The 27,080-nt window shown below is 42.0% G+C and overlaps 1 protein-coding gene and 1 pseudogene across 1 annotated transcript; one reads left to right on the top strand and one right to left on the bottom strand.

The window, feature by feature from the left end:
- Positions 1–275: 275 nt before the first annotated feature.
- On the bottom strand, positions 276–1,140 carry LOC118841680 (annotated as a pseudogene).
- Positions 1,141–7,687: 6,547 nt separating this feature from the next.
- GP2 (glycoprotein 2) lies at positions 7,688–20,059 on the top strand. Its single transcript, XM_036741114.1, has 10 exons — positions 7,688–7,760; positions 9,935–10,375; positions 10,475–10,594; positions 11,577–11,788; positions 13,523–13,671; positions 14,832–15,077; positions 15,186–15,348; positions 16,054–16,135; positions 17,555–17,599; positions 19,998–20,059. The coding sequence occupies exons 1-10, from the start codon at positions 7,688–7,690 to the stop codon at positions 20,057–20,059; spliced, it is 1,593 nt and encodes a 530-aa protein (XP_036597009.1).
- The last annotated feature ends 7,021 nt before the right edge of the window (positions 20,060–27,080 follow it).

A 27,080-nucleotide genomic window follows, 5' to 3' on the forward strand; every position in this document is an offset into this window, starting at 1 on the left:
TAAATGAAGTTTTTGTACAATAGAAACTTCTCAGCAGTCAAAATTTGGATTGCAAAAAAATACATGCAAAACATACTTCTCTGAAAACACTTAACTTTGAACAAAGCACCAAACTACACAAATGCAGAATGAAAACAGCATTTCAACTCCACCAAAAGCAGTCTTCATAAATGATGTAAAAATTACCTATTCACCAGGCATGTTCACTTTGAAACAGGAAACAATAAAAAAATATTGTTCACAAAACAAAATCCCATTTCAGAAATCCGCCATCTTCATGCTTTATAGCAACGAGGTGAATAAGATCGAGATCAGAATCGTGACCTGTAACCCCCATGACTGTAACATGGGGATGGTGATTACCTCCTGTAAATCTGATCCCTGTCTCGGGCAGCTCTCCACCCTCCTCCTCCTCCTCCTCCTCCTCCTCCTCCTCCACGTCTTCTTCTGTAGGATCTGCTGTAATAGTCACGGTCATCATAGCCTCCATCATAGTAATCACGACGGCGGGAACTGCCATAAGTAAGTCTTCCCATGTAGATTCCAGGGGTTGGGATGTGAGGTCTTTTTGTTACAGAAAAATCCACTCGGATCCTTTGCCCATCCAACTCCATTCCATTGGCACACTCTTTAGCCTCCTTGGGGTCATCTGTATTCTCAAAGTAGACAGGCAAATCCCCGGGAGCCCCGAAACTGCTGGTAGTACACTACGGACACGTCTGCAATCGGGCCATATTTGGAAAACACTTCCCTGAGACCCCGCTCTGGGGTGTACAGACTCAATCCAAACACCCCGAGACAACAGTTGGGATCAGGATTAGCTCGATTCACCATGTGACGCCTACGAGTGGACATTGGAGAGCGACTGTGGCTGTGTCACCTTCGGTAATCTCGACTGTGTGACCTGCTCCGGGACCGTCTGTGGGAGAGGGAGCGAGAACGTGATCTAGGATAATGCCCTGGAGAACTTCTTCTGGATCTCCATCGAGACTCAGACCTGGACCTCGACTTGGATGTGGAGCGCCCGGAATCCTCCTTGGGCCGTGACCTTGCAAGGGTGTGTGTCGCGGATCTTCCAGATCCATGAGCATTCCCACATCTGGAAGCAGAACAGTATTCCCGCTTACCGTAGTCGCTCATGGTGCAGCTGTCCTGTCTCGCTGTGGGATCCGCCGCTGCAGCTGCCTCAGCCGCTGTCTGGTCAGGGGCAGACTGACCTCCCGCCACTGCTTCTGCTCCCGCTCTCTAACCTCTGGGTTTTTTTTTATTTTTAATTTAAATTTATTTATTTAACATATTTAGTTTTCAGCATTGATTTTCACAAGAGTTTGAATTACAAATTTTCTCCCCATTTATACCCTCCCCCCCACTCCAAGATGGCATATATTCTGGTTGCCCTGTTCCCCAGTCCGCCCTCCCCTCTATCACCCCACTCCCCTCCCGTCCCCTTTTCCCTTCCTTTCTTGCAGGGCAAGATAAATTTCTACGCCCCATTGCCTGTGTATCTTATTTTCTAGTTGCATGCAAAAAAATTTTTTTTTGTTTTTGAACATCTGTTTTTAAAACTTTGAGTTCCAAATTCTCTCCCCTTTCCCCTTCTCACCCACCCTCCCTAAGAAGTCAAGCAATTCAACATAGGCCACATGTGTATCATTGTGTATAACCCTTCCACAATATTCATGTTGTGAAAGACTAACTATATTTTGCTCCTTCCCAACCCATCCCGCTTTATTGAATTTTCTCCCTTGACCCTGTCCCCTTTCCAAAGTGTTTGTTTTTGGTTACCTCCACCCCCCTCTGCCCTCCCCTCCATCATCCCCCCCTTTTTTTATCTTCCTCCCTTTTCTTTCCTGTGGGATAAGATACCAAATTGGATATGTATGGTATTCCCTCCTCAGGCCAAATCTGATGAGAGCAAGGTTCACTCATTCCCCCCCTCACCTGCCCTCTCCCCTCCTCCCACAGAACTGATTCCTCTTGCCACCTTCATGCGAGATAATCCACCCCATTCTATCTCTCCCTATCTCCCTCTCTCGGTATGTTGCTCTCTCATCCCTTAATTTGATTTTATTTCTTTTAGATATCTTTCCTTCATCTTCAACTCACCCTGTGTCTGCTCTCTCTCTCTCATATATATATATACACACATAGATATATACATACATACACATTCACTTATTTATATACATAAACACATATATATATATATATATATATATATATATATATATATATATATATATATATATATATGCATATTCCCTTCAGCTACCCTAATACTGAGGTCTCATGAATCATACATGTCATCTTTCCATGTAGGAATGTAAACAAAACAGTTCAACTTTAGTAAGTCCCTTGCAATTTCTGTTTCTTGATTACCTTTTCATGCTTCTCTTGATTCTTGTGTTTGAAAGTCAAATTTTCTATTCAGGTCTGGTCTTTTCACTGAGAAAGCTTGAAAGTCCTCTATTTTATTGAAAATCCATATTTTGCCTTGGAGCATGGTACTCAGTTTTGCTGGGTAGATGATTCTAGGTTTTAATCCTAGCTCCATTGACCTCCAGAATATTGTATTCCAAGCCCTTTGATCTCTTAATGTAGAAGCTGCCAGATCTTGGGTTATTCTGATTGTGTTTCCACAATACTCAAATTGTTTCTTTCTGGCTGCTTGCAGTATTTTCTCCTTGATCTGGGAGCTCTGGAATTTGGCGACAATATTCCTAGGAGATTTCTTTTTGGGATCTATTTGAGGAGGCGATCAATGGATTCTTTCAATTTCTATTTTGCCCTGTGGCTCTAGAATATCAGGGTAGTTCTCCTTGATAATTTCTTGAAAGATGATATCTAGGCTCTTTTTTTGATCATGGCTTTCAGGTAGTCCAATAATTTTTAAATTATCTCTCCTGGATCTATTTTCCAGGTCAGTGGTTTTTCCAATGAGATATTTCACATTGTCTTCCATTTTTTCATTCCTTTGGTTCTGTTTTATAATATCTTGATTTCTCATCATGTCACTAGCTTCCACTTGCTCCAATCTAATTTTTAAAGTAGTATTTTCTTCAGTGGTCTTTTGGACCTCTTTTTCCATTTGGGTAATTCTGCCTTTCAAGGCATTCTTCTCCTCATTGGCTTTTTGGAGCTCTTTTGCCATTTGAGTTAGTCTGTTTTTTAAGGTGTTGTTCTCTTCAGTGTATTTTTCAGTATTTTTTTGGGTCTCCTTTAGCAAGTCATTGACTTGTTTTTCATGGTTTTCTTACATTCTTCTCATTTCTCTTCCCAATTTTTCCTCTACTTCTCTAACTTGCTTTTCCAAATCCTTTTTGAGCTCTTCCATAGCCTGAGACCAGTTCATGTTTTTCTGGGAGGTTTCTGTTGTAGGCTCTTTCACTTTGTTAACTTCTTCTGTCCGTATGTTTTGATCTTCTTTGTCACCAAAGAAAGAATGCAAAGTCTGAGACTAAATCTGGGTGCGTTTTTGCTGCCTGGCCATATTCCCAACCAACTAACTTGACCCTTGAGTTTTTCAGTGGGGTATGACTGCTTGTAGACTAAAGAGTTCTATGTTCCACGTTTGGGGGGGAGGTGCCAGCTCTGTCACACCAGCACTACTCCTTCCCCAAGAGTCCCCAACCCAGACTGGGCTTAGATCTTTGGCAGGCTGTGCACTCCTGCTCTGATCCGCCACTTAATTCCTCCCACCAGGTGGGCCTGGGGCCAGAAGCAACAGCAGCTGTAGCTGCCCCACCTCCGCTGCCCCTGGGGCAGTAGCTGAACCTCCAACTCCTTCCACTCCTGCAGCTTTTCCCATTAACCTTCTCTGCTGTCTTTGGTGTTTGTGGGTTGAGAGGTCTGGTAACTGTCGCAGCTCACTGATTCAAGGTGGTAGGGCACATTCCGCCCGGCTCCTGGTCTCGTTGGTCCACGCTGCTCACGGTGGGCTCTGCTCTGCTCCCAGAGCTGCTCCCAGCTCCCAACTCCCAGCTCCGTGTGGGATAGACCTCACCCAGAGACCATCCAGGCTGTCCTGGGCTGGAGCCCTGCTTCCCTCTGCTGTTTTGTGGGTTCTGCTGTTCTAGAATTGGTTCAGCGCCATTTTTTATAGGTTTTTGGAGGGTCTCGGCAGGGAGCTCACGCTGGTCCCTGCTTTCCAGTCGCCATCTTGGCTCCGCCCCAATTTCATGTCCTGAGTTTTTATATCCTGCTCGGGACCTGAAGGATTCACACCTAATCAGCAAAAGGGTGCGAGCCTAGGGCTTTACACCTAGTAAGACTGGCCGTCATGGCTCCCAGAAGTTCAAGAAGGAGAGTTTCAAACCTTTAGACTGTGAGTTGGAAGCCTCCGGGCTGGCTGCTCCTGCAGCCCCAGGCTTTGCGCTCTGACAGACCCCTGTCCTGGGCTGAGAGTACAAAGACCAACTCTTGAAATAACTCCATGTTCCTAAAAAAGGAACAGAGGTCTCACCAATGGACTTCTTTGCTATTTTCCTGTCATTATTAGCTAACAAGAGAAGGTCCAGGCATGTCAACTGACGAAAAAAAAATTGTGCATATACATATATGTATACAGACACACATATATACATATGTATATATATAATTTTACTCTGAAATAAAAGTTTTTGTCCTGCTATGTCTATTTTCTTTGCCTTACAGATAAAAAGGTTACTATATCAATTGACACAGCTTGTTCCTTCCAGGTATTCTTAAATTCCAATTTTAATATTAGCAATGTGATAGAGCAGAGGAGATGGGTGTTCAATAATGAAGTTAAGTTAATCCTTGTTCTATCACAGCCCCTCCCCCCTTAACCCTGTTTCCCTCACCAGGCACATTCCCCAAGTTTTTTATTCCTTTGCTGTTTCCTCAACATTCATTCCAGGTGGGTCCTCTACCAGAGCTATATGTTCCAGCTACAGTGGGTTGCAATATTTTCTTTTACTTCTTATATACTAAAAATGCCAGGGCTTCCTCTTTTCCTGATGAAGGAATTAGAATCTTGATTTGGGGATTAAGTTGTATTTACAGGGATAAGGGAAGTGAGTGTCACATACAGCCTGGAGGATGTCAGTTGTTGCACTAGACTATTAAAGATTTGACAAACTATCCCCCAACTCAAAACTTAAAGAATCCACTTCACTCAGTTTTTTCAGGCTAGACTTTCGTTTGGTGAGGCCTCTTGGCATTGCTTTCATGGTCACTTTGTAACTGTGCAATCCTTATCTCAGTGTATACAAAACAGTAAGACACACTTCTCATTTCCATCATTTTTTCTGGCCTGGGGCACCAATCAAGGACAGCCCCGTTGCACTTTGGGAGGTCAAGTCCTCCTACGAATGCCAATAAAACCAAAGGGTTGAACAAAGGCTGCTTTCTCCGAGAAGCCTCAGTTTAAAGTCTTAACAGCTTTAAGCCAGCAAAGCCACTGCTTTTGCCCCCAAGGTAAGTCCCATGGAAGAGCCTGGGCTGAACCAGTTAGTCTCCAGCCTATTTCTTCTCATACAGATTCATATTATTTCAGCTTCACTCATTCCTAGGAAATTTTCCGAGCCCCAGAGAGGCTCTGTGTCATCAGCACTGTGGCTGCTATGTGAAATGAGAGGTAGACTTTTTATGTACCTTGAAATCAGTTAATGTTTTGGATTTCGCCCTGCTGTTGCATGAATATCAATTCTAACTATGTTAGCAGAGACTTCTCAATGTTCTAGCATGTTCCAAGGAAGTTTTGCAGAGCCTTATTCCTCATTTTTGGAGAACTGGTTTTTATTGTTGTGTTTCTGAAGCGGAGCCATGACCAGGATGGGTGGACATGGTCTTGGTTCAAGGGCTTTGCAATTTACAGAGTGTTGATCTACTTGCATAATTAAGCAAAATAAACCAAGATATTAACCGTAGCCTCATTCTGCACCTATAACCCACCGTCTCTCTTCCAAGATAAGGGAGGCAGGTTTCACCATTGGTCCTCTGAAGGTGATTGGTAATTACATTTATCAGAGTTCTGATATCTTCCAATTTTATTTTCCTTTAAATTCTTGAATTACCCTTTGTTCATATATTTATTCCTCCGACTTTGGAGTCAGAAGACTTGGGTTCAGGTGATTCCTTTGTCATTTATTACCTTGGGACATTTTTTAAGCCATTTCATTGTCCTGGGCCTTAGTTTCCTCATCTGTAAAATGAGTTAGTTATAGTAGGATCTTGTGACAGGAGGAGCTTCATCTTAGAGTTCTGTTGAACTCTCAGCACTTTTAATGGTTTGTTTACGTGTGACTAACTACTTGGGAGGTTGTAGTGGTGAAAGAATAAAAAAAATGAAAACTAGAGTTTTAGGAACCACTGCCAAGTGAAGATTCAATTAGCAATGAAACGATGGTCATCGGTGAAATGGGATCTGATAGAGAAGTCTTACATTTACTCAGCTTTCTGGGACACAGCTATTACATCAATCGATACATTAACAAGCGTTTATTAATGACCTACTGTGCACTGAGCACTGTGGTAGACATCAGGGATACAAGGATAATTAATGAAACCATCCTTCTGGAAAGGAGTTTACATATTAATGGGGAAAACAAGGACATAAATAAATACACACAGCATAATATAAAATAAATAAATATATACATATTTGCAAAGTAATTAAATACCAGGTACAAGTTGGGGGATCAGGAAAGGCTTCATGTGATGATAATGTGTGAGCTATATCTTTTTAAAATTGTATTTATTTTACTTTTAATTTATGGAATAAAATGAGCATTTCCATAACATAAGAAAAAGCATAAGAAAAAAGATGATTGCACATGAAATTGCAAATCTATCATGTGCAGCTTGCATTCCTTTTAAGCATATAACAAAGTTAACATGTAAATTTCTTTGTTTCTCCCCTTTTTTCTCCCCCTGCCCCTCTCCCTGGAGATGGCTACCATTATATATAAATATGTATGTATATATATGTAAAATCATTCTATTTATGTTTAGAGCAAATCACAACCTCTCAATGAGGTGACTCCCTAAGATGCTTCAGAAAAATGGTTCCAATCTATATTAGTCAAAGGAATTTCCTATGGGGTGAGGAACCTGCAGCCTAAAGGCTACATGTGGTCTCAAGGCTGCAGGTTCCCCACCCCTGTGACCTATACCAAAGAAATGGCAGTTGTGGCCACCTCCATAAAGTAAATATAATAAAGGGCAAAGCCAGGATTCAAATCCAGGTCTTTCAACCCCAAAATCAGCAGGGTTTTCCCCTTTGCCCCCACTCCACTCTGCCTTGTTACCACTTGTGTAGTGATTTCATTACAATGGAAGCCCTGACTCAAAGTTCAGTTGGTCATGGCTGTCCTCAAAGAGAGGGTCATGGCTGTACCTCAAAGAGAGGGAGGCAGAGGTAAGGAGACAGAGCATTCCAGGCACCGGAGATGATTAGGGCAAAGGCACAGGGATGGAGATATAGTGTCACGTGTGAGAAACAGAGACAAGGTGAGTACAACTTGATGGTAAAGAGCAGGAGGAAGGGTAAAGGGGTGGGGTTTGGAAGGAATTCGATTTCTAGAGGAAGCCAATTTGCAGTGCCTTTCACAAGATCAGCAGTAACATGTGCCTTTCTTGATTTTCACCTTACCCTGGTGCTTTTTCTCCCCACAGCTATACAAAAGCTCCCAGTGCTGTGGCAGAAGACACTTCAGAGGTCAGGATGAAGTGGGTCTACCTCCTCTTCGTGTCCTGCACCTACTACTTTTTTACTTTAGCATTTGTAGCCCAGAAGGGTGAGTGTTACCTGGTGTCTTGGATTTCTCTAGCCCGGTATGATAATCTGCAAGGTTGATTAGAGTGGGAGGAGGAGATGGGCATGGAGATACCAGGGGCAGCAGAGTACTACTCTGGATAGTGGAAAACTGCAGACCAAAGTTTACTTAGGGATATCAAGCTAGTTCCCTGAGTGATCCTCAGATGCTGATTGAGAGCTATATGGCACAGTTATTTATTTAACTCCATGGACAGGTGGCTTGTAAAAGGACAGGAGGTAGGAGGTAGGAGGCTTTAACCTGGGGCAGGGTAGAGGTGGGGAATGCTCCGAAAGACAAGATAGGTAATAGGTCTTTGGATGACATGGGAGTCATAAGGCCTGGGTTCTAATCTTGAGTCTGCCATTAGCTTGGTGCTCAATCTTCACTAAGTTCCTTTCTCTTTTGGGGCCTCAGTGCATTGATGAGATAATAAGCATTAGTGACTTATTAAGGTCTCCTCTGACTATAATTCTGATGATAATACTAAGCCCTAAGTATTACTAACCTTCATGAATGTCTCCACAAGTTTTCCATCATCCATTAGTTTACTTAACCGCAGCGCGGGGAATCTTGGTGGCCCTCTAGGTCCTCAAGCATGGCCCTTTGACTGAATCCAAACTTCACAGAACAAATCCCCTCAATAAAAGGATTTGTTCTGTAAAACTTGGACTCAGTCAAAAGGCAGCACCCAAGGACCTAGAAGGCCACATGTGGCCTTGAGGCTGCAGGTTCCCCACCCCTTACCTAAACCTTTCTTTAGCTCATCCATGTTTTCATCCTGTACTATCTATGAGGGCAAAGGCAGGGTAGATTCGGGATGGTGATAATGAGTTCAATCATTTTAGCACTATCTCTGTAAAGTACTTTTTATTTGTAGTAGGAAATGGTATGGCACAGTGGAAAGACCTGGGTTCTGAGTCCTAGCTTTATTACTAACTTTTTGGGCAAATCACTCCAACATTTTGAGTTTCAGTTTGCTATTCTTTAAAATAGGAGATTGTATTAGATCCTCTAATGGTCCCTTGCAGTTCTAAGGGTCTCAGACTCTAGTCCTCCCTATGAAGGTTCAGTCTACTAAAGATATGTTTATATCTTTATATATAAACTGGCCCACAGATTGAAAAGAGGAATCATAGGATTTAGAGCTGAAAGATAATATTTGTAAAGTACTTATCAGAGTGTCTGGCACATCATGGGCAATTAACAAATGCTTGTCCCCTTCCTTCTGCCCTTTTCCAAATCCATCATTTTACAGACAGAGAAACTGAGGTCCATAGAGGTGAAGTGACTTTCCCAATATCACACAGATTGTTATATAGTAAATAAGTGTAAAGACAACATGACGTAGCAGTTAGAGAGCAGGTCTTAGAACAAGAAGACCCGGGTGGAAGCCCCACCTGTGACAGCATTAACCTGTGCAACCATGAGCAAATGACAACCTCTCAATGAGACCAGGGAACCACCTAAGATGCTTCAGAAAAATGGGTCCAATCTATATTAGTCAAAGGAATTTCCTATCTGGGTGGGGAACCTGGGGCCTTGAGTCTACATGTGGCCTCGAGGCTGTAGGTTCCCCACCCTGTGACCCATAAAGTAAGTGTAATAAAGGACAAAGCCAGGATTCCAATCCAGGTCTTTCAACTTCAAAATCAGCAGGCTTTTCCCTCTTTTTCCCCGCTCCACTCCACCTTGTTACCACTTATGTAGTGATTTCCTTACAATGGAAGTCCTGATCAAAGATCAGTTGGTCATGGCTGTCCTGACAATTCTGTTCTCAACCCCATGTTTATTTAGCTGATGGATGTTGTATCAAAAAGAGGGTTAACATACAACAAATGGACAGTAAACTCTATCAATAAGCATTTATTCTGCACCAGACACTGTGCTAGACACCAAGAATAAAAACACAGAGTACAACAAAACCAACTCACAAAGAGTTTCCCTTGGAATAGGAGGGTGGAGGGGTGTGGAGAAAGAAAGGTAACAAGTACACATATAAGTATATACAGGATAAATATAAAGAGAAAAATGCAAATAAATTCGAAACACAAAGCAGTTTGAAAGGAAGGGAATCTAGAAAGGCTAGCCAACTAGCCTTATGCCAACCTGACCCCCCAAAAAGCTGACATGAACTTATGTTTTCACTCCATTAGGTCCGGCAAACATTCTCTTACGTAGTTCTCACAGACAGGGCTTAGACTGTGGAGAGCCAGGGATGCCTTCAGCCTATGTGTGTTCTGATCCCTGCGATAACTACACCACGCTTGTTGAGGCCTGGAGAAGCTTGGACCAAATAAGTGATGGGAAGGAATGTGACGTTGATAAAGAAGGCTGGTATCGGTTTTCAGGTCCAGGTGGGGTAAGGATACCAGAGAAGTGTGTGTCAACCAATAGGTGCGGCACGGATGCCCCTATGTGGCTGAATGGGACCCACCCGTCAAAAGAGGAAGGTATTGTTAGTCACACAGCCTGTGCTCACTGGAGCAATAATTGTTGCTTCTGGAACACAGTGGTGAAGGTGAAGGCTTGTACGGGTGGATTCTATGTCTACAAGCTAAATGGAACTCCTGCGTGTGATCTGGCATACTGCACAGGTGAGCAGCTGGGAATTGGGTCACTCTGGGGTCCTTGCTAGTGTGCGGCTCACGAACCTCTCTGTCTGTTTGATGTTTTCTTCTCCCCACCCACTGTAGACCCCAACACCACTGATACAATCGAGCCGGAATGTGATCTCGACTGTTCTACCCAAGAGGAATGCCGACGTGTCAATGGCACTTGGGGCTGTTACTGCAGACAAGACCTCAACATTTCTGGTAGGTACAAGTATGGGAAAACTGGTGGGGATCCAAAGTCCTTTCTCCATGCTGGGTGTAGGCAGTAGCTGTTGATCATAAGTAGTGAGGAAGTGGCTGTTGGAAAGAGGTGGGGAGTGGCACATACCTTACTGTAGCTTGGGGTCAAAGCAAGAGAGGCTAATCCATCCGTCGGGTAACAAGCATTTGTTCGATGTATGCTATGTGCCAGGCTGCAGGCTAAGAGCTGGAGATACAAAAAAAAATGGCAGAAACACTGTCCCTGCCCTCAAGGAGCTCACGTTCACAACACATAAATAGATAGAACCAGGTTTTATTGAGGATACTCTTTATCCCATGTTTCCCAATAAAGTGACACAAATGCTCACGTTTATTGATGTTGTCAGTTACTTTATTACAAAGCATGGAGCAGTAGAAAGAGAACTGAATTTGGAGTTGGAGGACATGAGTTCAAATCTTAACCACCTGTGTGGTCTTAGACAAGCTACTGAGCCTCAGTTTACTCATCTGCAACATGACTCTTAGATGACCTAGGATTCTACATCCATTTGCCTGCTTCCCGATTTCAAATTCCACTATAGGACAATTGTAGTCCTCTCACAAGACACTCAAACTCCTGACTCTGGGAACTTGGCATTTTCACTGGCTGTTCCCCACGTGTGGAAATCTTTAACTCTTCATGTCTGTCTCTTGCCCTCCCTGACTTCCTTTAAAGCCCAGCAAAAATCTTAGCTTCCTGCTCTTCCTTATTTCTAGTGCCTTTTCTCTGTGAACTATTTCCAATTTCTCCTGGATGTAGCTTGTTTGGACATAGTTGTTTGCACATCATCTCCCCCATTAGACTGTGATGCTCTTTGAGAGCAGTGACGATCTTGACCTTTCTTTGTATCCCATTGCTTGGCACAGCTCCCAGAACATGGTAGGTGCTTGACAAACATTTATTGAATGATTTGATTTACTGGCATATCTGGTGACTTTTTAGGTATTGCCAACTTGCACCCTCTACTGAAATGTGGAGCCAGTGACATCACACTGTCTCTGGACAAGTGCCAACTGGAGAGTTTGGGGTACACTGGAGAGATATTTGCCTACTTCAGAGACAAGAACTGCAGTGGGTTTTTGAGGGCAGATGAGAGCAACAAGCTGTCGGTGGTGATCCCAACATGGGCTGGAGCATGTGGAACAACTCTGAAGGTAGGCTTAATTTAACACTAAGAAAGAGATCAGAAGAAGACCAGGACTGGTGTCTCCCATCTTTACCAAAACAACAATATTCTATTTTTTACATTTGCAACAACCACAGCAATCACTGCCTCCCACCCTCCAGTCCCCACTAAAACATGTTGGATGACAATCTAGGGCTTGGATTCACCATGCCAGATAGTAATGTCAATCCTCTATCACGGGGAAGAGTAAATAGCCCTTACTTTTGTCAGTCCCTTCATGAGTGAAGTCTTTATGAGCTTAAGCTACCCCACTTCTTGTCAACAGAATGTTCCTAGGGACATTCTAAAGCTTGACATCCAACTTTGTTTGGGTTGCATTATCTTGCACTAAGAAGGTAATGATAATTATATGTGCTGGTAAATGTTTTACAACCAGATCTCTTGGCAGGGGGAGCATGCTTTTTTCATTGTGGAGTTGAATCTGCATTATTAATATTTTCTCCATTACTTTCTCAAGTCTAGACAATGAACAAAATAATAATTCAAGCCTTGATTTGTAGTGTCTGGGATTTCAGAGGTATGCTCACATTCAAAATTAACAACCAGATTTCGGACTGGTTGAGCTATCTCCAGCACACCTCTGAATTGCTAACATTTCTATAATACTCTAATGATGGCAAAGTGTTTTACATAGATGATCTCATTTAATGAAGTCCTGACCACGAGGTGATCAAAAATGTGGAAATTTTTACCCCACATTTAGCCCTTAAAGACCCAGAGAACTTTACAGGATATATGGAGTACATCTAGAATTAAATTCAATTCATCCCCATAAACAACTCTGATGTCCTTCAAAGTTGAATTCCTGAGAGGGGCCACTTCCATGAAAGACAATAAGATAAGAATACACTCATGGAAAAATCCAGAGGGAATAACGAATGAGTTAGATGGTGCAATGGATAGAGTGCCAGGCCTGCAGTCAAGGTGACTCCTTCCTCAGTTCGAATCTGGCTTCAGACACTTACTAGCTGTGTGACCCTGGGCAAGTCACTTAACTCTGCCTCAGTTTCCTCATCTTTAAAGGGAGCTGGAGAAGGAAATGGCAAACCACTTCAGGATCTCTGCCAAGAAATCCCCAAACAGAGAGTTGAAAATGACTGGATAACAACAACAGGAGTCAGGAGACACAGCTTCTACTAAGCCTTGGTTTCATTATTTGTTAACTGAAGAAAGCAGATGATTTGGAAGGTGACCTCTAACTCTAAAATCCATCATCATCATTCATTGATGGTAAAAATGACAATGACAGTAACCAATAATAATAACTCTAAGTCTTTTGAAGAACTATGATATTCTTTTACTGGTTGGATTTTATAGTTCCCCTAAAAGTACCAAATAGTATAGATCCATTTTTAAAAAATTAAAATCAAGTAAAATGAATTTTGCCTTAAAAACTTCCTGTTTCCTCTTCAGAAAAATGAATATACCTACATGCATATATACATACATTATGTATGTTTAAACACACACATGCATGTACCTGCCTGTGTATATGTGATGGTGGGGGCAGGGGGCATGGTAAGGTGTTACTCTTTCAAGATTGGAACATAAAAGGTAATATATGTCGATTTTAAAGGCAGAAACTACTACTGTGATAACCAGCGAAGGGACCTAAGGCCCTTCTCTATTTGAGAAATGCTGAAGCTATTTCATTTGTCTAAAAGTAAGGCTAATAACATGGAGTATTTCTTTTTCCCCCAAGAGAAATGAGACTCATGCTATTTACAAAAACGTCCTGACCTTGGCCAAGCACCTCATCATCAGAGACAATGTGTTCAACATTGACTTTCAGTGTGCCTACCCCCTGGATATGAAAGTCAGTCTCCAAACAGCCATAAAGCCCATTGTCAGGTACGACACTGGAAGAGCTGCCTTGGTGAATGGTGCAATCTATCAACATTTGAAATCACAATTTACAGCACAGAGCATGTGTGTAGCATGGCTGGTACTCACTGTATATCCTCATCTTCTCTGGTTACAAGAATATAACCACTGATCCACTGTCAAGAGAATATGAGTCAGGGCTCATGTGTGTTTACAATTGTCATTTCATCTTTTTTTCACTTGTATCTGGCAATCCATTCGCATCCATTTTATCTTGGCTAGGACTGAGGACACACACTGAAGTTATGGAATAGACCATAGTCAATAGCCATTTATTAAGTGCCCATCATGTTCTGGGCACAGCGCTAAATGCTAGGGATACAAAGGAAAGTGAAAGCCAACCCCTGCTTCCGAGGAACTTATAGTCTAATGGGGTAGCAGCATGTAAACAAGTATGCACAAACAAACAAATAAATAGAAAATAATTAACAGAGGGAAGGCACTGGAATTACGTGGGATTGGAAAAGGTTTCCCCTAAAAGGTGAACTTTTAGCTGGGACTTGAAAGAAGCCAGGAAAGCCAGGAAGTAGAGATGAGGAGGGAGAGCATGGGGGACAGCCAGCAAAAAGGCTCCAAGCTATGAGGTATGAGTGTTTATGGAAAAGCAAGGAGGCCTGTGCCACTGGATCAAAGAACATGCATGTGTAGAGTGTATAAGGTGTAAGAAGACTGGAAAGGTGTCGGAGGTGGTGGTGGGGGTGGCGGGAAGGAGCAGTAAGTAGGTCAAGGCTGAGTAGCCCATAAAGAGATCCAACTCACAAAACCTTGGATTCAAATGTGCTTTTACCATTGGAGATAACTGCTTCTATTTCATAAACCCTGAGTACAATTCAGTGTTAGTCCCCTCTGATTGTCAATGACTCCCTTCCCTCCACTTTTCATATCAATTTTATTACTTGTCTCTAATGCCCCTGTCATACAATGATGCATGTTCTAGTTGTCTTTGTAGCTCAACCGCATTGACTGTAAGCTCCAGGGCACTGATATTGTATTGTCTAAATGAGGTGTCTTCCTTAACATTCATCACAGTGCTTTGCACACCATTGGCTTTTAATAAATATTTGTTCAATGAATGAATGAATGAAAGGTAAAAAGCTGATGTTTCTATCATTATGGTCTTGTTCCAGTGCTCTGAACATTAGTGCCACTGGCTCAGGAAATTTCCTAGTGAAAATGGCTCTCTTCCAAGACCAGAATTATACCTCCCCTTATGAAGGTTCCATTGCTGTATTGTCTGTTGAATCTGTGCTCTATGTGGGTGCCATTTTGTATCAAGGAGATACCTCCCAGTTCAACCTACTGATGAAGAATTGCTATGCCACACCCACTGAAGATCCAACTGACCCCATGAAGTATTTCATCATTAGGAACAGGTATTTGCCGCTCAATGGTTGCCCAGGGGCAAAACTAAATTTCAGCCACAATACTTGGGCCATTTGCGTCCTCCTAGAAGGATAACCCTACCACTGTCACCCTCACAGCTGCCCAAACTTATATGATTCAACCATCAGAGTGGAGGAGAATGGGGTGTCTACAGAAGGCCGCTTTTCAGTTCAAGTATTTATGTTTGCTGGAAATCATGACCTTGTCTACCTGCACTGTGAAGTTCATCTCTGTGACGGTGTCAGAGAACAATGTCGTCCAGTAAGTGCCTCTTGAATATGATTAATTTCTTCTATAGTGCCCACAATCAGTGCGCATTTATAAGCTATACAAACCATACTGTCTAAAATAGCTTAGGATAACCATTTTCTTTGGGTGTTTTTCACTCACTTCAGACTAAGAATTTTTTTAAAGAGATTACTGAGGAGCAGAGAAGTTACCTTAACCCATTCTACTAAATCAAGGACACTGTCTGTGTGGAAGCACCAGTGTCAAGTAAAAGGGAAATGTACATTTCATTCAACATTCATGGCCACTCAGAAGAGGGGGAAAATTTGGAAATGGGAGATGAGAATCAAAGCTGGGAGAAAGTTTGCTTACTTGAAGAGAGTGGATGGGAAAGGTAGGGAGGTAAAGGAGGTAACATATCCTGGAGTGGATTGGGGGAGTGGTCTGGAGGGTATAAGAGTCTAAATCTGATACAAAAAGATGAAGATCCAATTGAAGTCACTTTTGGGACTGATAAAGATAACATTTCAGACAAAGATACTATATGAACAACATTCGGGGATATCTGGATCAGGACAAAGGAAAAGTAGAAAAGGGAAACTTATAGTATTCTGAATGATGGAAGACATATGGAAAGCATGACTGATTCCAAAGTTAGGGCTGCTGGGGGCAGAGGCATGTATCAGTTGGAAATCTCCAGTTAGAAACTCATCTGATGGGAATTTTCCACTCTAACAGTCTTGTTCTGGAATTCAACACCGCAGTGAAGTTACTATCAATACCGATCATGTTCTGGATTTGGGACCTATTGCCCGAAGAGGTAAAAAGAACATAATGATGATGAGAGTGTGAAGTCATCAATAACATCCTTGGAGGAAAGATCCAATTAACTTTCCATTTGGTTAATGGATTTGGTGATTAGGACATTATTGATGACCTTGGAGAGAGCACTTTCAGTACTAAGGTGGATGGGGTGGGGACTACATGGTAGGGGTTTGGGAAGTGAGTAGGTGGTGAGGAAATAGGTCATTAAGAGAGAGAAGAGAGATGGGAGTCAGCTTAAATGGAGATCAGGGTCAAAAGAAGGATAGATGCAACCTCAGCATGTTAATTGGGTGGAGAGAAAGAAGTGAGGGTGCAAGAAAGAGAAAGGTTGGTTGATGGAACACAGCTTGAAACAAGGGCATCATATTACATATTGAGGGGGTAGGTGTATGTTGGAGGGGGATACAGCCGCATGTGCTTTACCTTAATATGCTTATTGGCTGAGCTTAAGGCTTTTTTTAATTTAAAAAATATTTTTAGGACTAACTTATCTTCCCATGTTCCATGCCTTAGAGCCTCCTTTACTTGTTAATCAATCAACAAGCCCTTATTAAGCTTCTCCTATATGTCAGGGATTGTGTTAGGCATTGGGGATACAATGACAAAAGCGAAACAGTCCCTGCCCTCAAGGAGCTTGCAGTCTAGTTGGGGGCGGGGGGCACAATGTGAACATATAGAGTTACATACAAAATAGATACAAGGCAATTTTGTAATTCTGGGGGAAGGGTAGAGGTGAAGGTACTAGTAGCTCAGGTAGAGTTGGGGAATAGGGAAAGGCTTCACATAGGAGGTACTATCTGAGCTGAGCATTGAAGTATACTAAGGATCCTAAGAAGAAGAGCTAAGGAGTGCATTCTGGGAATAACAGGCAAAGGCAGAGATGGAAATGGAGTATTAGGTATAAGTAACAGTAAGAAGTCCAATTTGGTCAAGCTATGAAGGGGAGTGATGTGTTTATTACATAGTAAACTTTTCCATGGCTGGAAAAGGAAGTTGAGGATTAGCAAAGAACTTTATATTTTGTCCTTGAAATAACAGGGAGCCACTGAAGTTTATTGAGCTGAGGAGTGACTTGATCAGACCTGCTTTTTAGATCTTTAGGAAGATGACTTTGTTGGTTGTATGGAGGAGAATAGATTGGACAAGGGGAGAGATTGGAAGCAGCAAGGTCAAATAGGAAGCTATTGCCATAGTCCAGGTGGAAAATAATTAGGGGAGGGGAAGGAAGGAAACAACAGGTGGTTTCTCTGAGTAGGTTCTATTTTAAAGCTTTGAGCTGTCCTGCCCTCCTGTTGAGATATAAATGTGATAAGCCATTCATTTCCCCATCATTTTTAATACTGTTACTCTTCAGAAGCAGGATGACTCAAGGGCTGCAGGAGCTTGACATTCCCCTTTATGTTCTTGTTAGTAGATTCCCCATCTGTCCCTGTCACAAGTGGAGCCACCACCCTCTTAGGTAAGTTATTCCTTTTGCCTTCCATCCTTCCCTTTCTCCCTCCCTGTCTCCCTTGCTTCCCTTCTCTCTTTCCTCCCTCCCTCCTTCCTTCTTTCTTTCTTTCCTTCCTTCCTTCCTTCCTTCCTTCCTTCCTTCCTTCCTTCCTTCCTTCCTTCCTTCCTTCCTTTTCATCACTCTCTCCTTCTAGCAGCTACATAGATTGAATTAGTTCTCTATCTCGATCCTTCCCCCTTTTATCTCTCTTGCTTGTTTTTTGCCCCAGATAATGAGCGTCAAAAAGGAATACAGCTATAAGGAAGCCTGGAACCACCCCAACCATAAGCCATACAATTAAAATATAATAATAACCATCATGGCAGCTAGGTGGCTCAGTGGATAGAACTCTGAGCCTGGAGTCAGAAAGACCTGAGTTCAAGTGCAGCCTCAGATACTTGTTGGCTATGTGACCCTGCAGCAAGTCACTCAACTTCTGTTTGCTTTAATCCACTGGGGAAGGAAATGGCAAACCATTCTGGTATCTTGGCCAAGAAAGTCCCCCGAATAGGATTGGTATGCTATGGGTCCTTGGGGTCACAAAGAGTTGGACAGGACCGAATGTCTGAACAACAAGAAATCACTAAACAAGTGCATCAAGATGGCAACCTGCCAATACATCGTGCTTAACACAGAATACATCCAAAACAACTTAGACAATGTTGTTCTATAAAAGTAACGGTCAAACCTGGGAATGAATGGCTGATTTTGGAATCTCTTCCTCTGTAGATTTTTAAAGTCATAAAAATCTTCTCAGTAGACTGGGCTATTGGTATAGCCAAAAGTCAGAGGGATGGAGCAAATGACGCATATGGTATAGTAAGAAGAGCAGTGGAGTGAGGGGGAGGGGAGCTGGGCTTCACGGAAAGCCCAGCTACTCACTAGCCGTGCAACACTGGACAAGTCTGCCCTCCATTCTGGACTTTAGTTTTCTCACCTGTAAGACTAGAGGGCTGCACTGGATGACTGCTGGTTTCCCTGCAAGCCAGGGACTCTTAATCTTTCTGTGCCACGGATCCCTTGGGCAGTTTGGTGAAGGCTACGGGCCCCTTCTTAGAAGAATGTTTTTAATATGCCAGATGAAATTCATAGGAATACAAAAACATCCGTGGTATTGAAATACAATCATTAAAGTAATGATGATGATGAAACCAACATCACGGACTCCATGTTAAAAACCCTTGCTTTAGGGCCCCTCCCCCTCTCTCTCTCTCACTGAATCAATGCTATTAATAGTATATAAATGCTATTTAAGTTATAGGCAGCAAGATTATATGAAGAAGAACATAGACGAGTGACATCACAAAGAGATGAGAAATGGGGTGTATATGTATGTGTGTGTACATCTATATGTATATATGTTATAAGGTACAGTCATGAGACACACACTCTAGTCCTAGCTCTGCCGCTAACTAGCCACTTGGGCTTGGGTTTGTCCCTTAACTTCTCAAAGTCTCAGTTTTCCTGTCTGCATAATGAGGGTGATAATACAAAGCCTTCCTACCTCCTATTGCTGCTGTAGGTATGTGAACGAGCAGGATGGGGGGGAGGAGGAATCATAGAACCATCATTTTCTCAGCATCAACATCTCTGCAACCTATAGTCTTAGAGAGTTGCCTAGGTCATGGAGGGGTTAAATGATCTGTCCATGGTCACACAGCTAGCATGTGTCACAGATGGGATGTAAAGTAGGTCTCCTTGCCCCTAAGGTTAGCTTTCTATTCACTGTAAAACACTACCTCCCAGGTGCAGAAAGCTTACAACAGCACATATCGTTGTTGTTCAGTCATATCATATCAATTAAAACAGCTATTTCAACCAATTAACCAAAACATTTAATCTATCTAAGTATTTCAGTTGCATATGACTCTTCATGGCCCCATTTGGGGTTTTCTTGGCAACAGTACTGGAGTGGTTTGCCATTTCCTTCTTTAACTCATTTTACAGATGAGAAAACTGAGGGTTAAGTGACTTGCCCAGGGTCACAGAGCCAGTGAGCATCTGAGGCAGGATTTGAACTCAAGAAGATGTCTTCCTGACACCAAGCTCAGCACCATATCCGTTGCACCACCTAGCAGCACCATATTATACAGCTTTGCAAATTATAAGGCTAGTAATTATGAGAAACACAAATATAGATGATGTGCATATGAGAGAGGGCCTCATGTAGTCCTCAGTGACTGCAGCCAGACTGACTGGATGCCTCCTTGTGGCTTGAAGTCTATTCAGAAGGTAAGTTCTTTTCTTCTACCCCAGTGCAGTGAACAGTGGGAATCCAGCTTGGGTTTGATTGACAGCTCTCACCATACCATCAAAGCCTGAGATCAGAGGAGGATAATATAACATTGTCTCTTTTATGTTTCAGGGTTCCTAATGATCTGGCCAGGGCTGTTGCTGTCTGTCCTTGGGATTTTGCTGTTCCATTAATCTAGCTAAGTATCATGTACTTGCCTACAGGACTGATGTCCTCTTCTATCAAATGAAGCTTGCACATCTTGGACATTGCCTTTTAACTCTCCAAAGAACATAGAGAGAATGTGATTTAGTAATAGCTATGAAGTGGGGGCAAGCATGTACTATCTCTTTTTAAAAAAATTTAACAGAAGTAGTCCATTAATCTTATTTCTCTTTCAGAAGAATAGCTTTCAACTAGGGACCTTATATATCTATTTTGGTTTGTGCCTCAGTCAACAGTATGGAAGAACCTTTAAGGAGGGCCCTCTAGGTTCCTGGAATGGTATGAAGAATCTGGATGCTAGACTAAGGTTTTATCTCAACCTGGTCCTGCATCTAGGAATGACACAAGGGTCCTCTTAAGTCAGTAGAGGCCTCAGTAGAGGGGGAGGTGGGTTGACTTATTGACTAGAGCTCCTTGGTTATGGATGCAGAGATCTAAGTGTGAACTAATGGGCCAGTTCCCTATGATATATCCCCATCTACCTCACACTATGAAATTTCCTTAGCCTGAGGTGTTAAGTGATGATACATGCTAGAGCTGAGGAAGCCAATGAATCACCCTGCCCCCCAACTCCCTCACTGCCACCCCCAATATCTGATTCTGGGTAATAAGACTATAGAGTAACAAGCAGCTACCGAAGTGGAATCTAGACTGGTTCTAGGGAAAGCTTTAATAAACATTCATTAAGCATATGACCCAGGTGGCCTGGATGGGCAGGGTTCATTACTCTCAAACCTAAAGAGGGAAAACAAAAGTAGAATGTAGTAGCGTTGGATGTGAAGTTGCTAGATGTGACTTTTCACTCTGTGTGACCTTTGGCAAACAATTTAATCTCTCCAAGTCTCAGTTTCCTTATTTATAAAATGAAGACATGAAATTAAGTTATCATAAGGCCCATTCTTGCTCCAGATACTGTTACATATGCGGCATCCTGATTGTTCTACCAAGAACTTTCCTGGTCCCAGGAAAAGTTGACAGAAACCAATGTGACACTCCTGGACACAAATCCCATTTCTCTGGTGGGAGGAGACATTTGGAAATAATTGCTTAAAAGTTGAGATCTAATGGGGGGTAAGGGTGGAAATGACTCGTTACAACACATCCTCCTGCCACCACATTGTTTATAATAACAATATTAAGAATACATATACATACTCACATATATACATATAAATATATTATATATATATATATATATATATCATGAAGTGCTTTAACAGAAACTCATTTGAATCTCAAAATAGCCTTATTAGGTATGTAATGCAAGTATAATAATATCCATTTTACAGATGAGAAAACTGAGGTCACAGGGTCACACAGTTGGTAGCAGGACTGGAAAACAAACCCATTCTTTAAACTCCAAGTTCAATGCTCTTCTGACTATTGGTTTCAACAATCCGGCTAGCAGCTTCTGTGGGAGTGTAAGATCCACCCACAGCCAGCACCCAGAAAGCTGCTGGCACGCTGGGAAAGCACAGGTTCTTTTGGTCTGCTTAACCAAGGAAAGCAAAGTGAAGGGGTTGACAAGTTTACTTTAATCCAACATACAGACAGCATTCACTTAGTTCAGGGGAAAAAGCCAGCACCCTGAACTTCAGAGCAAAATACAAACAAATTACAAACATCAACAGACAGACCCAATACAATTCACAGTTACCAACATCTAGGTTCAGCCTGGGAGCTCAGAACAAGGGCTGTCCCAGAGTCACGCTCACCACTACTGCTGCAGGTAGAGCTCCCACAGAAAAGGATCTTCAAGCTGTCTTCTCTCCTCTTATAGAGTTTTTGACATCATCAAGCGTCATCTGAATGACCAGAGCCCAGGCTCTGGTGATTGGTTCTTGAGTTGGACCCTCCCCTTAGGACCCTGGGAGGTTCACATCCACATAGATTAGGTTAACACCCAATAGGGCATGGCTCTGGAGGTAACACCTCCCCTTAGCCAGCCCCATCTTGGGCCCCACCCCAGTCACCAATCTGCACCCACATAGGTTCCACGCCTAATAGGGCTCTGGGCCTGGGGCCCAGCACCTAGCAAGGCTCAATGAAATACACTGAGTTACTCAAAGAAAACAAAGACCATTTTGCTTACCAACACACCACACCACACTGGTCTAAAGGAAGAATTGGCTAGAGTGGTGTCTTTGTGATGCTTGTGTCCCTGGTCACATAATTTCAAACCACCAGATCTCTTTCCTCTTTCCTCTTTTCTCTATCCCCATCTACTCTCTATATGTCATCTTTCCATTGAAAAAAGATTCCCTGATAGGCATCTAGGTGGTATAGTAGATATAACTAAGGATGTGGAGTCAGGAAGACCTGAGTTCAAATCCTGCCTCAGACACTTAACTGGCTGTTTGACTCTGGGTGCCATTTAACTTCATTTGTCTTTGTTTCCTCATCTGTAAGAAGATGACAGTAGCACCTATGTCCCAGGGCTGTGCTAGCTATCATTATTAAATTCGCCTTTTTCGTCCAGAAAAGGTGAAGGAAAAAAGCTTCCATTACCTGCTAGCGTACAAATTGAGGTATGCTATCTTCTTCATCTTTGTTTCAGTTTCCCTCTCTGTAAAATTTGGATAATGTCCACCTCGCCTACCTTACAACACTATTGAAAAGATCAAATGAGAAAATTCATACGAAAGGGCTTTGAAAAGTGTGAAGTACTCTACAAGTACAATGTGTTATCATTATTAGGTCTCCCACAATAGAATTGTTGCGGGAGGCCATCAGCTCCTCTTCCAAAACATGAATGCCATAACTATGGCATGATTAATAGAATGCCTCCTGCCAATTTAGTCATTATTATTATTATCAACATTTTGTTCTTAATAAAGCTAATAATATTAATAGTTTGTAGTAGTGATTAAAAAGTACAGTGAATTTGGTTCTTTGTATGCATTTGCATTATGTCGCATTGAATTTAGAGCAGGAAGAGGCTTTTAAAATCGTCTAGTTTCATGCTCTCATTCTACAGATAAGGAAACTGAGATTCAGTGAGATTAAATGATTTTGTCCAAGGTCACACAGAGTGGTAACTCAAATCCAGTCATTTTGAATGGAATTCTACTGCATTCTACTTCCTTCACCTTCTCTCTTAACTTTTTTGCGCTGGCATTTAGGAGGGATATTTTCTTTTAGATACCTTGTGATTTTCAAAGCTAAAGTTTGAAGGGAATAGATGAAAAATTGACTTTCTTGGACACAATGAAAGTGGGTTCCTTCCTACTCTGCCATCAAACTCATCCCCACGAATCTTGCCTGGACAAAGTCCTGGCAGCTTGAGGATGACTCAAATATGGTTTTATTTGCTCTCTCAACGCCACCTACTGGCTTGCGTTGGAAAGATTCTTCCCCAGACACGATAGACATGCTTCCCCTTCTTAACACGTAACATCAATGCAGACTTCTACAATTAGAAAGCTAGAAAAGACTTCAGGCCCCATATACTACAACCCTAACATTCTGAATGAGGGAAACACATTCAGAGAGGGTGTTTCATTTACATAAAGTAACACAGATAGTGGTAGAGAATAATAGCCCATATTTACCTTGTATTTTCCTTGTAATGGCCCTTTGAGGTTGGAAGTTTAAATATTAGCATCTTCATTTTGCAAGTGGAAGAATCCAGATCTCCTCATGTTCAATTCAATGACTTTCATGCTTTTTTGAATCTCTGAGTCACAGGATCTTGGATTTTGACGACTTCTAGTCCAACACTTTGATTTTACTGATGAAGAAATTGAGGCTCAGAGATGTTAAGAGGCTTGAATGAGCTCACATACCTAATAACTTTTTGAGATGAGATTTGATGCCCCAATTTGTCCTGCTTCATTCTCTTAAACAATCAGGGCAAAAGGGAATTGTTTTCCTTGGAGGAGGAGGGTAAATCTGAGGATGGGGATCAGTCCGAAGACCATCTATGTCAATCATAAAATCTGACACTGAAGATTTAACATACTTGAAAAATCTGATTCACTAAGGACATGCTATTATCCACATTTCCCAGATAAGACAATTGAGGCCCAAAGAAGGGAAATGATGTGGTCTTTGAACCTGGAATTCTGCCTTTCAGTGCATGGCTTTTTCCACTGTGCAAGAGTTTAGGTTTAAAATGTTTCTCCCACAGTGGAATTATTACAGGAGCCTGGCAGTCTTCTTCTTACAAAAGATGAATGAATATCATGGTCACAGCATGGATCCTAGCATGTCTTCTGGAAACTATTTTCAGGATCCAGAAAACTCTCCCTTTTGTATTATTCCTAAGGACAAAGGATGACGCTTATATGTATAAGGATTTTTCTTGGGTTCCCAGTCATGCTTATGTGAAGAGACCTTCAGATTGCCAGGAGCTGAGAAAGTCCCTTCTAACAACAGCAAGGATGGTGGTGGTGATGATAATGACAGGGACAATGACAAAGGACAACAATAACATAGGTTATGAAGTGCTGGATCTGCAGCCGGCAAGACGCGGGCTCAAATCCTTGTCTTATTAGCTGTGTGATCCTGTGTAAGTCACTTAACTTTGCCGGGTCTCAGATTCCTCAGCTTCAAAACGAGAGGGTTGGACTAGATTGCCTCTGAAGGTCTCTTCCAGTTCTAGATTTAGGATTTTAAGTTATGGTTTGGAAGCATATCCCTGAAGCAGTGTTTCTAGAACCATGGAGAGCTCCCCTGTTCTGTAGGTAGGCTTTGGTTACACATTGCTGAGGAAAAGACATTAAAAGACCACTCCTTCCATCCTTTTAGTGTTTCTCTATGAGAAACAAGAACACACTTTCATAGATTCTAGGCCTGGAAGGGACCTTAAAGACCATGTAGTCCAATACCCTAATTTAACAGTTGAGGAAATGAGTCTAGAGAGTCAAAGGACTGGACCAAGGTCATACAGATAGTAAGTGACAGAGCTGTGTGCTTCTCTGACTAAATCCAGTACTCTTTCTGTCTGTTTTCCAGTCACTAAGCACTGGAATCCAGAGTACAAACTTAAAGGTCATGGTCATTCTCTAAATAACTACACAGGATGTATCTCCAAAGGGGAGTTTTAATAATAGTACCTGCTCAAATTTCTATAGCTTTACAAACTACTACCTTCAAAACAGTACTGTGAGAGAGGCAATAAACTTTTCATTAACCCTTTATGTACATGACAAAGCTGAGGCTGAGATATAATCAGCGATTTGCCTCAGGTCAGACAGCTGATAAAAGACAGAGAGAGGAATCAAATTCAGGTCCCCTAACTCTAGAGCCCGGGTTTTGGTTTTGGTTTTGGTTTTGGTTTTGAACTTAATGTCACAATGCCTCCAAATAGACTGTTTTGTCTTGTTGGTGCTTTAAGGATTTTCTACTGAACTGACTTACGAAGGTATTTCTTCGTCTCCCCTTTAAGAAAAGAAATACCCAAGATTTCACCTTTAGAATAGCTTTTGTAATATTAATCTTTTTAATTCATTTAGTGTTATCCTGGCTCAGACACAAACTACCTGGTTTCCCCTCAGCAAGCTACTTAACCTTTCTTTACCTCACTTTTCTCATCTGTAAAATAGGAATAATTTATAGCATCTGCCTCTCAGAGCTGTGTTAGAGATGACATTGAAACCAACACCATGTCTACCTTTCATGTTCCCTTCACTGAAATCCCATGAAGTGGGTATTTAAAATGATGAAATTCGTTTCTGCAACATGGCATGATGGGGAGAGCATTGGATTGTGAGTCAGTTCACACAGTCCAGATTTAGGATAAATCGATTTACCCATCTGGACTTCAGTTCGTTCATCTATATGATGAAGAGTAGCACTAGAGAATCTCGTAGGTCCTTCCCCGCTCTGACTTCTAGGAGTCTGTGATTCTATAACTTGGAGAGACACATCCCATCCCTGTAACTTAGATAACAGCAAAAGCAGAGCTCGTCCATGTCTCTGCCACTCAATTCTAGTGCCCTTTGAAAACGAACTAAGGTGGGGGAAGGGGCTAACAAAGAAACCTTCTTCCTTAGGATCGCCTCTTCCTCCAGCAGCTTATTATTACCAGACCCCAAGAATCTGTGATTACTAATTTTCATTAGTTGACTTGTAATACTGGCTTAGCAGTGGCCTGGCAGTAGAGGGCGCTGTGGGAGCATGCCCACATAAAACATGTAGCTAATGAAAAATGTGCCTCTTCCAGAATTCATGCCCTAGTTGCTACTCTGAAGTGTACTCCTCTGTTCTGTTTCATGACAGTAAACTACCCAATTTAGGAAGAAAGGAGTAGAACTGACTCCCACTTTCTGTTGAAGAACTTGGTGACAATTAATATGTTATGATAATAAAAAAAATCAAAATTCTCAAATCCAAAGAAATTTTCCCTTTCTTTTCTTAGATTTCCTTTCCTTCTACTCTCCCTATTTTCTTTCCTGAAGCATATTCCCAAATGACAGAAAGTAATACAATTTAGGAAGAAATCCTTAGTTTCTTCTCTCCTTCCTTCTTTTCTTCTTTCTTCCCTCCCTTCCTCCCTCACTCCTTCCTTCCTTCCCTCCTTTCCTTTCCTTCCTTTTTTCTTTCTTTTATTCATTATCCATTTCTCCTCTTTTTCTTCATTTTATTCTTCCTTCTCCTCCACATCTTTGTCTTCTTTCTCTTCATCTTTCTCCTCTTCCTTACCTCCCTCCTCCCTCTCACCCTCCTCCTTGTCCTCCTCATTCTTCTTCTTCTTCTTCTTCTTCTTCTTCTTCTTCTTCTTCTTCTTCTTCTTCTTCTTCTTCTTCTTCTTCTTCTTCTTCTTCTTCTTCTTCTTCTCTTCCTCCTCTTCCTCCTCCTCCTCTTCCTCTTTCTCCTTTTTTTCCACCTCCCTCTTTCAATAGTTGTATAGGCTGGCACTCCAGGTTGAAAATTGGAATGAAATTGCATGCTTATAGGCCATCTAACAAAAGGAGGCTTACTTAGCCATATCAGAGGAAGGACACTAAAAATCAGGGGAAAAATATTCATCAAGAAGATATTCTTCAT

The sequence above is a fragment of the Trichosurus vulpecula genome, chromosome 1 (genome assembly GCF_011100635.1).
Source record: "Trichosurus vulpecula isolate mTriVul1 chromosome 1, mTriVul1.pri, whole genome shotgun sequence".
Classification (NCBI taxonomy): domain Eukaryota; kingdom Metazoa; phylum Chordata; class Mammalia; order Diprotodontia; family Phalangeridae; genus Trichosurus; species Trichosurus vulpecula.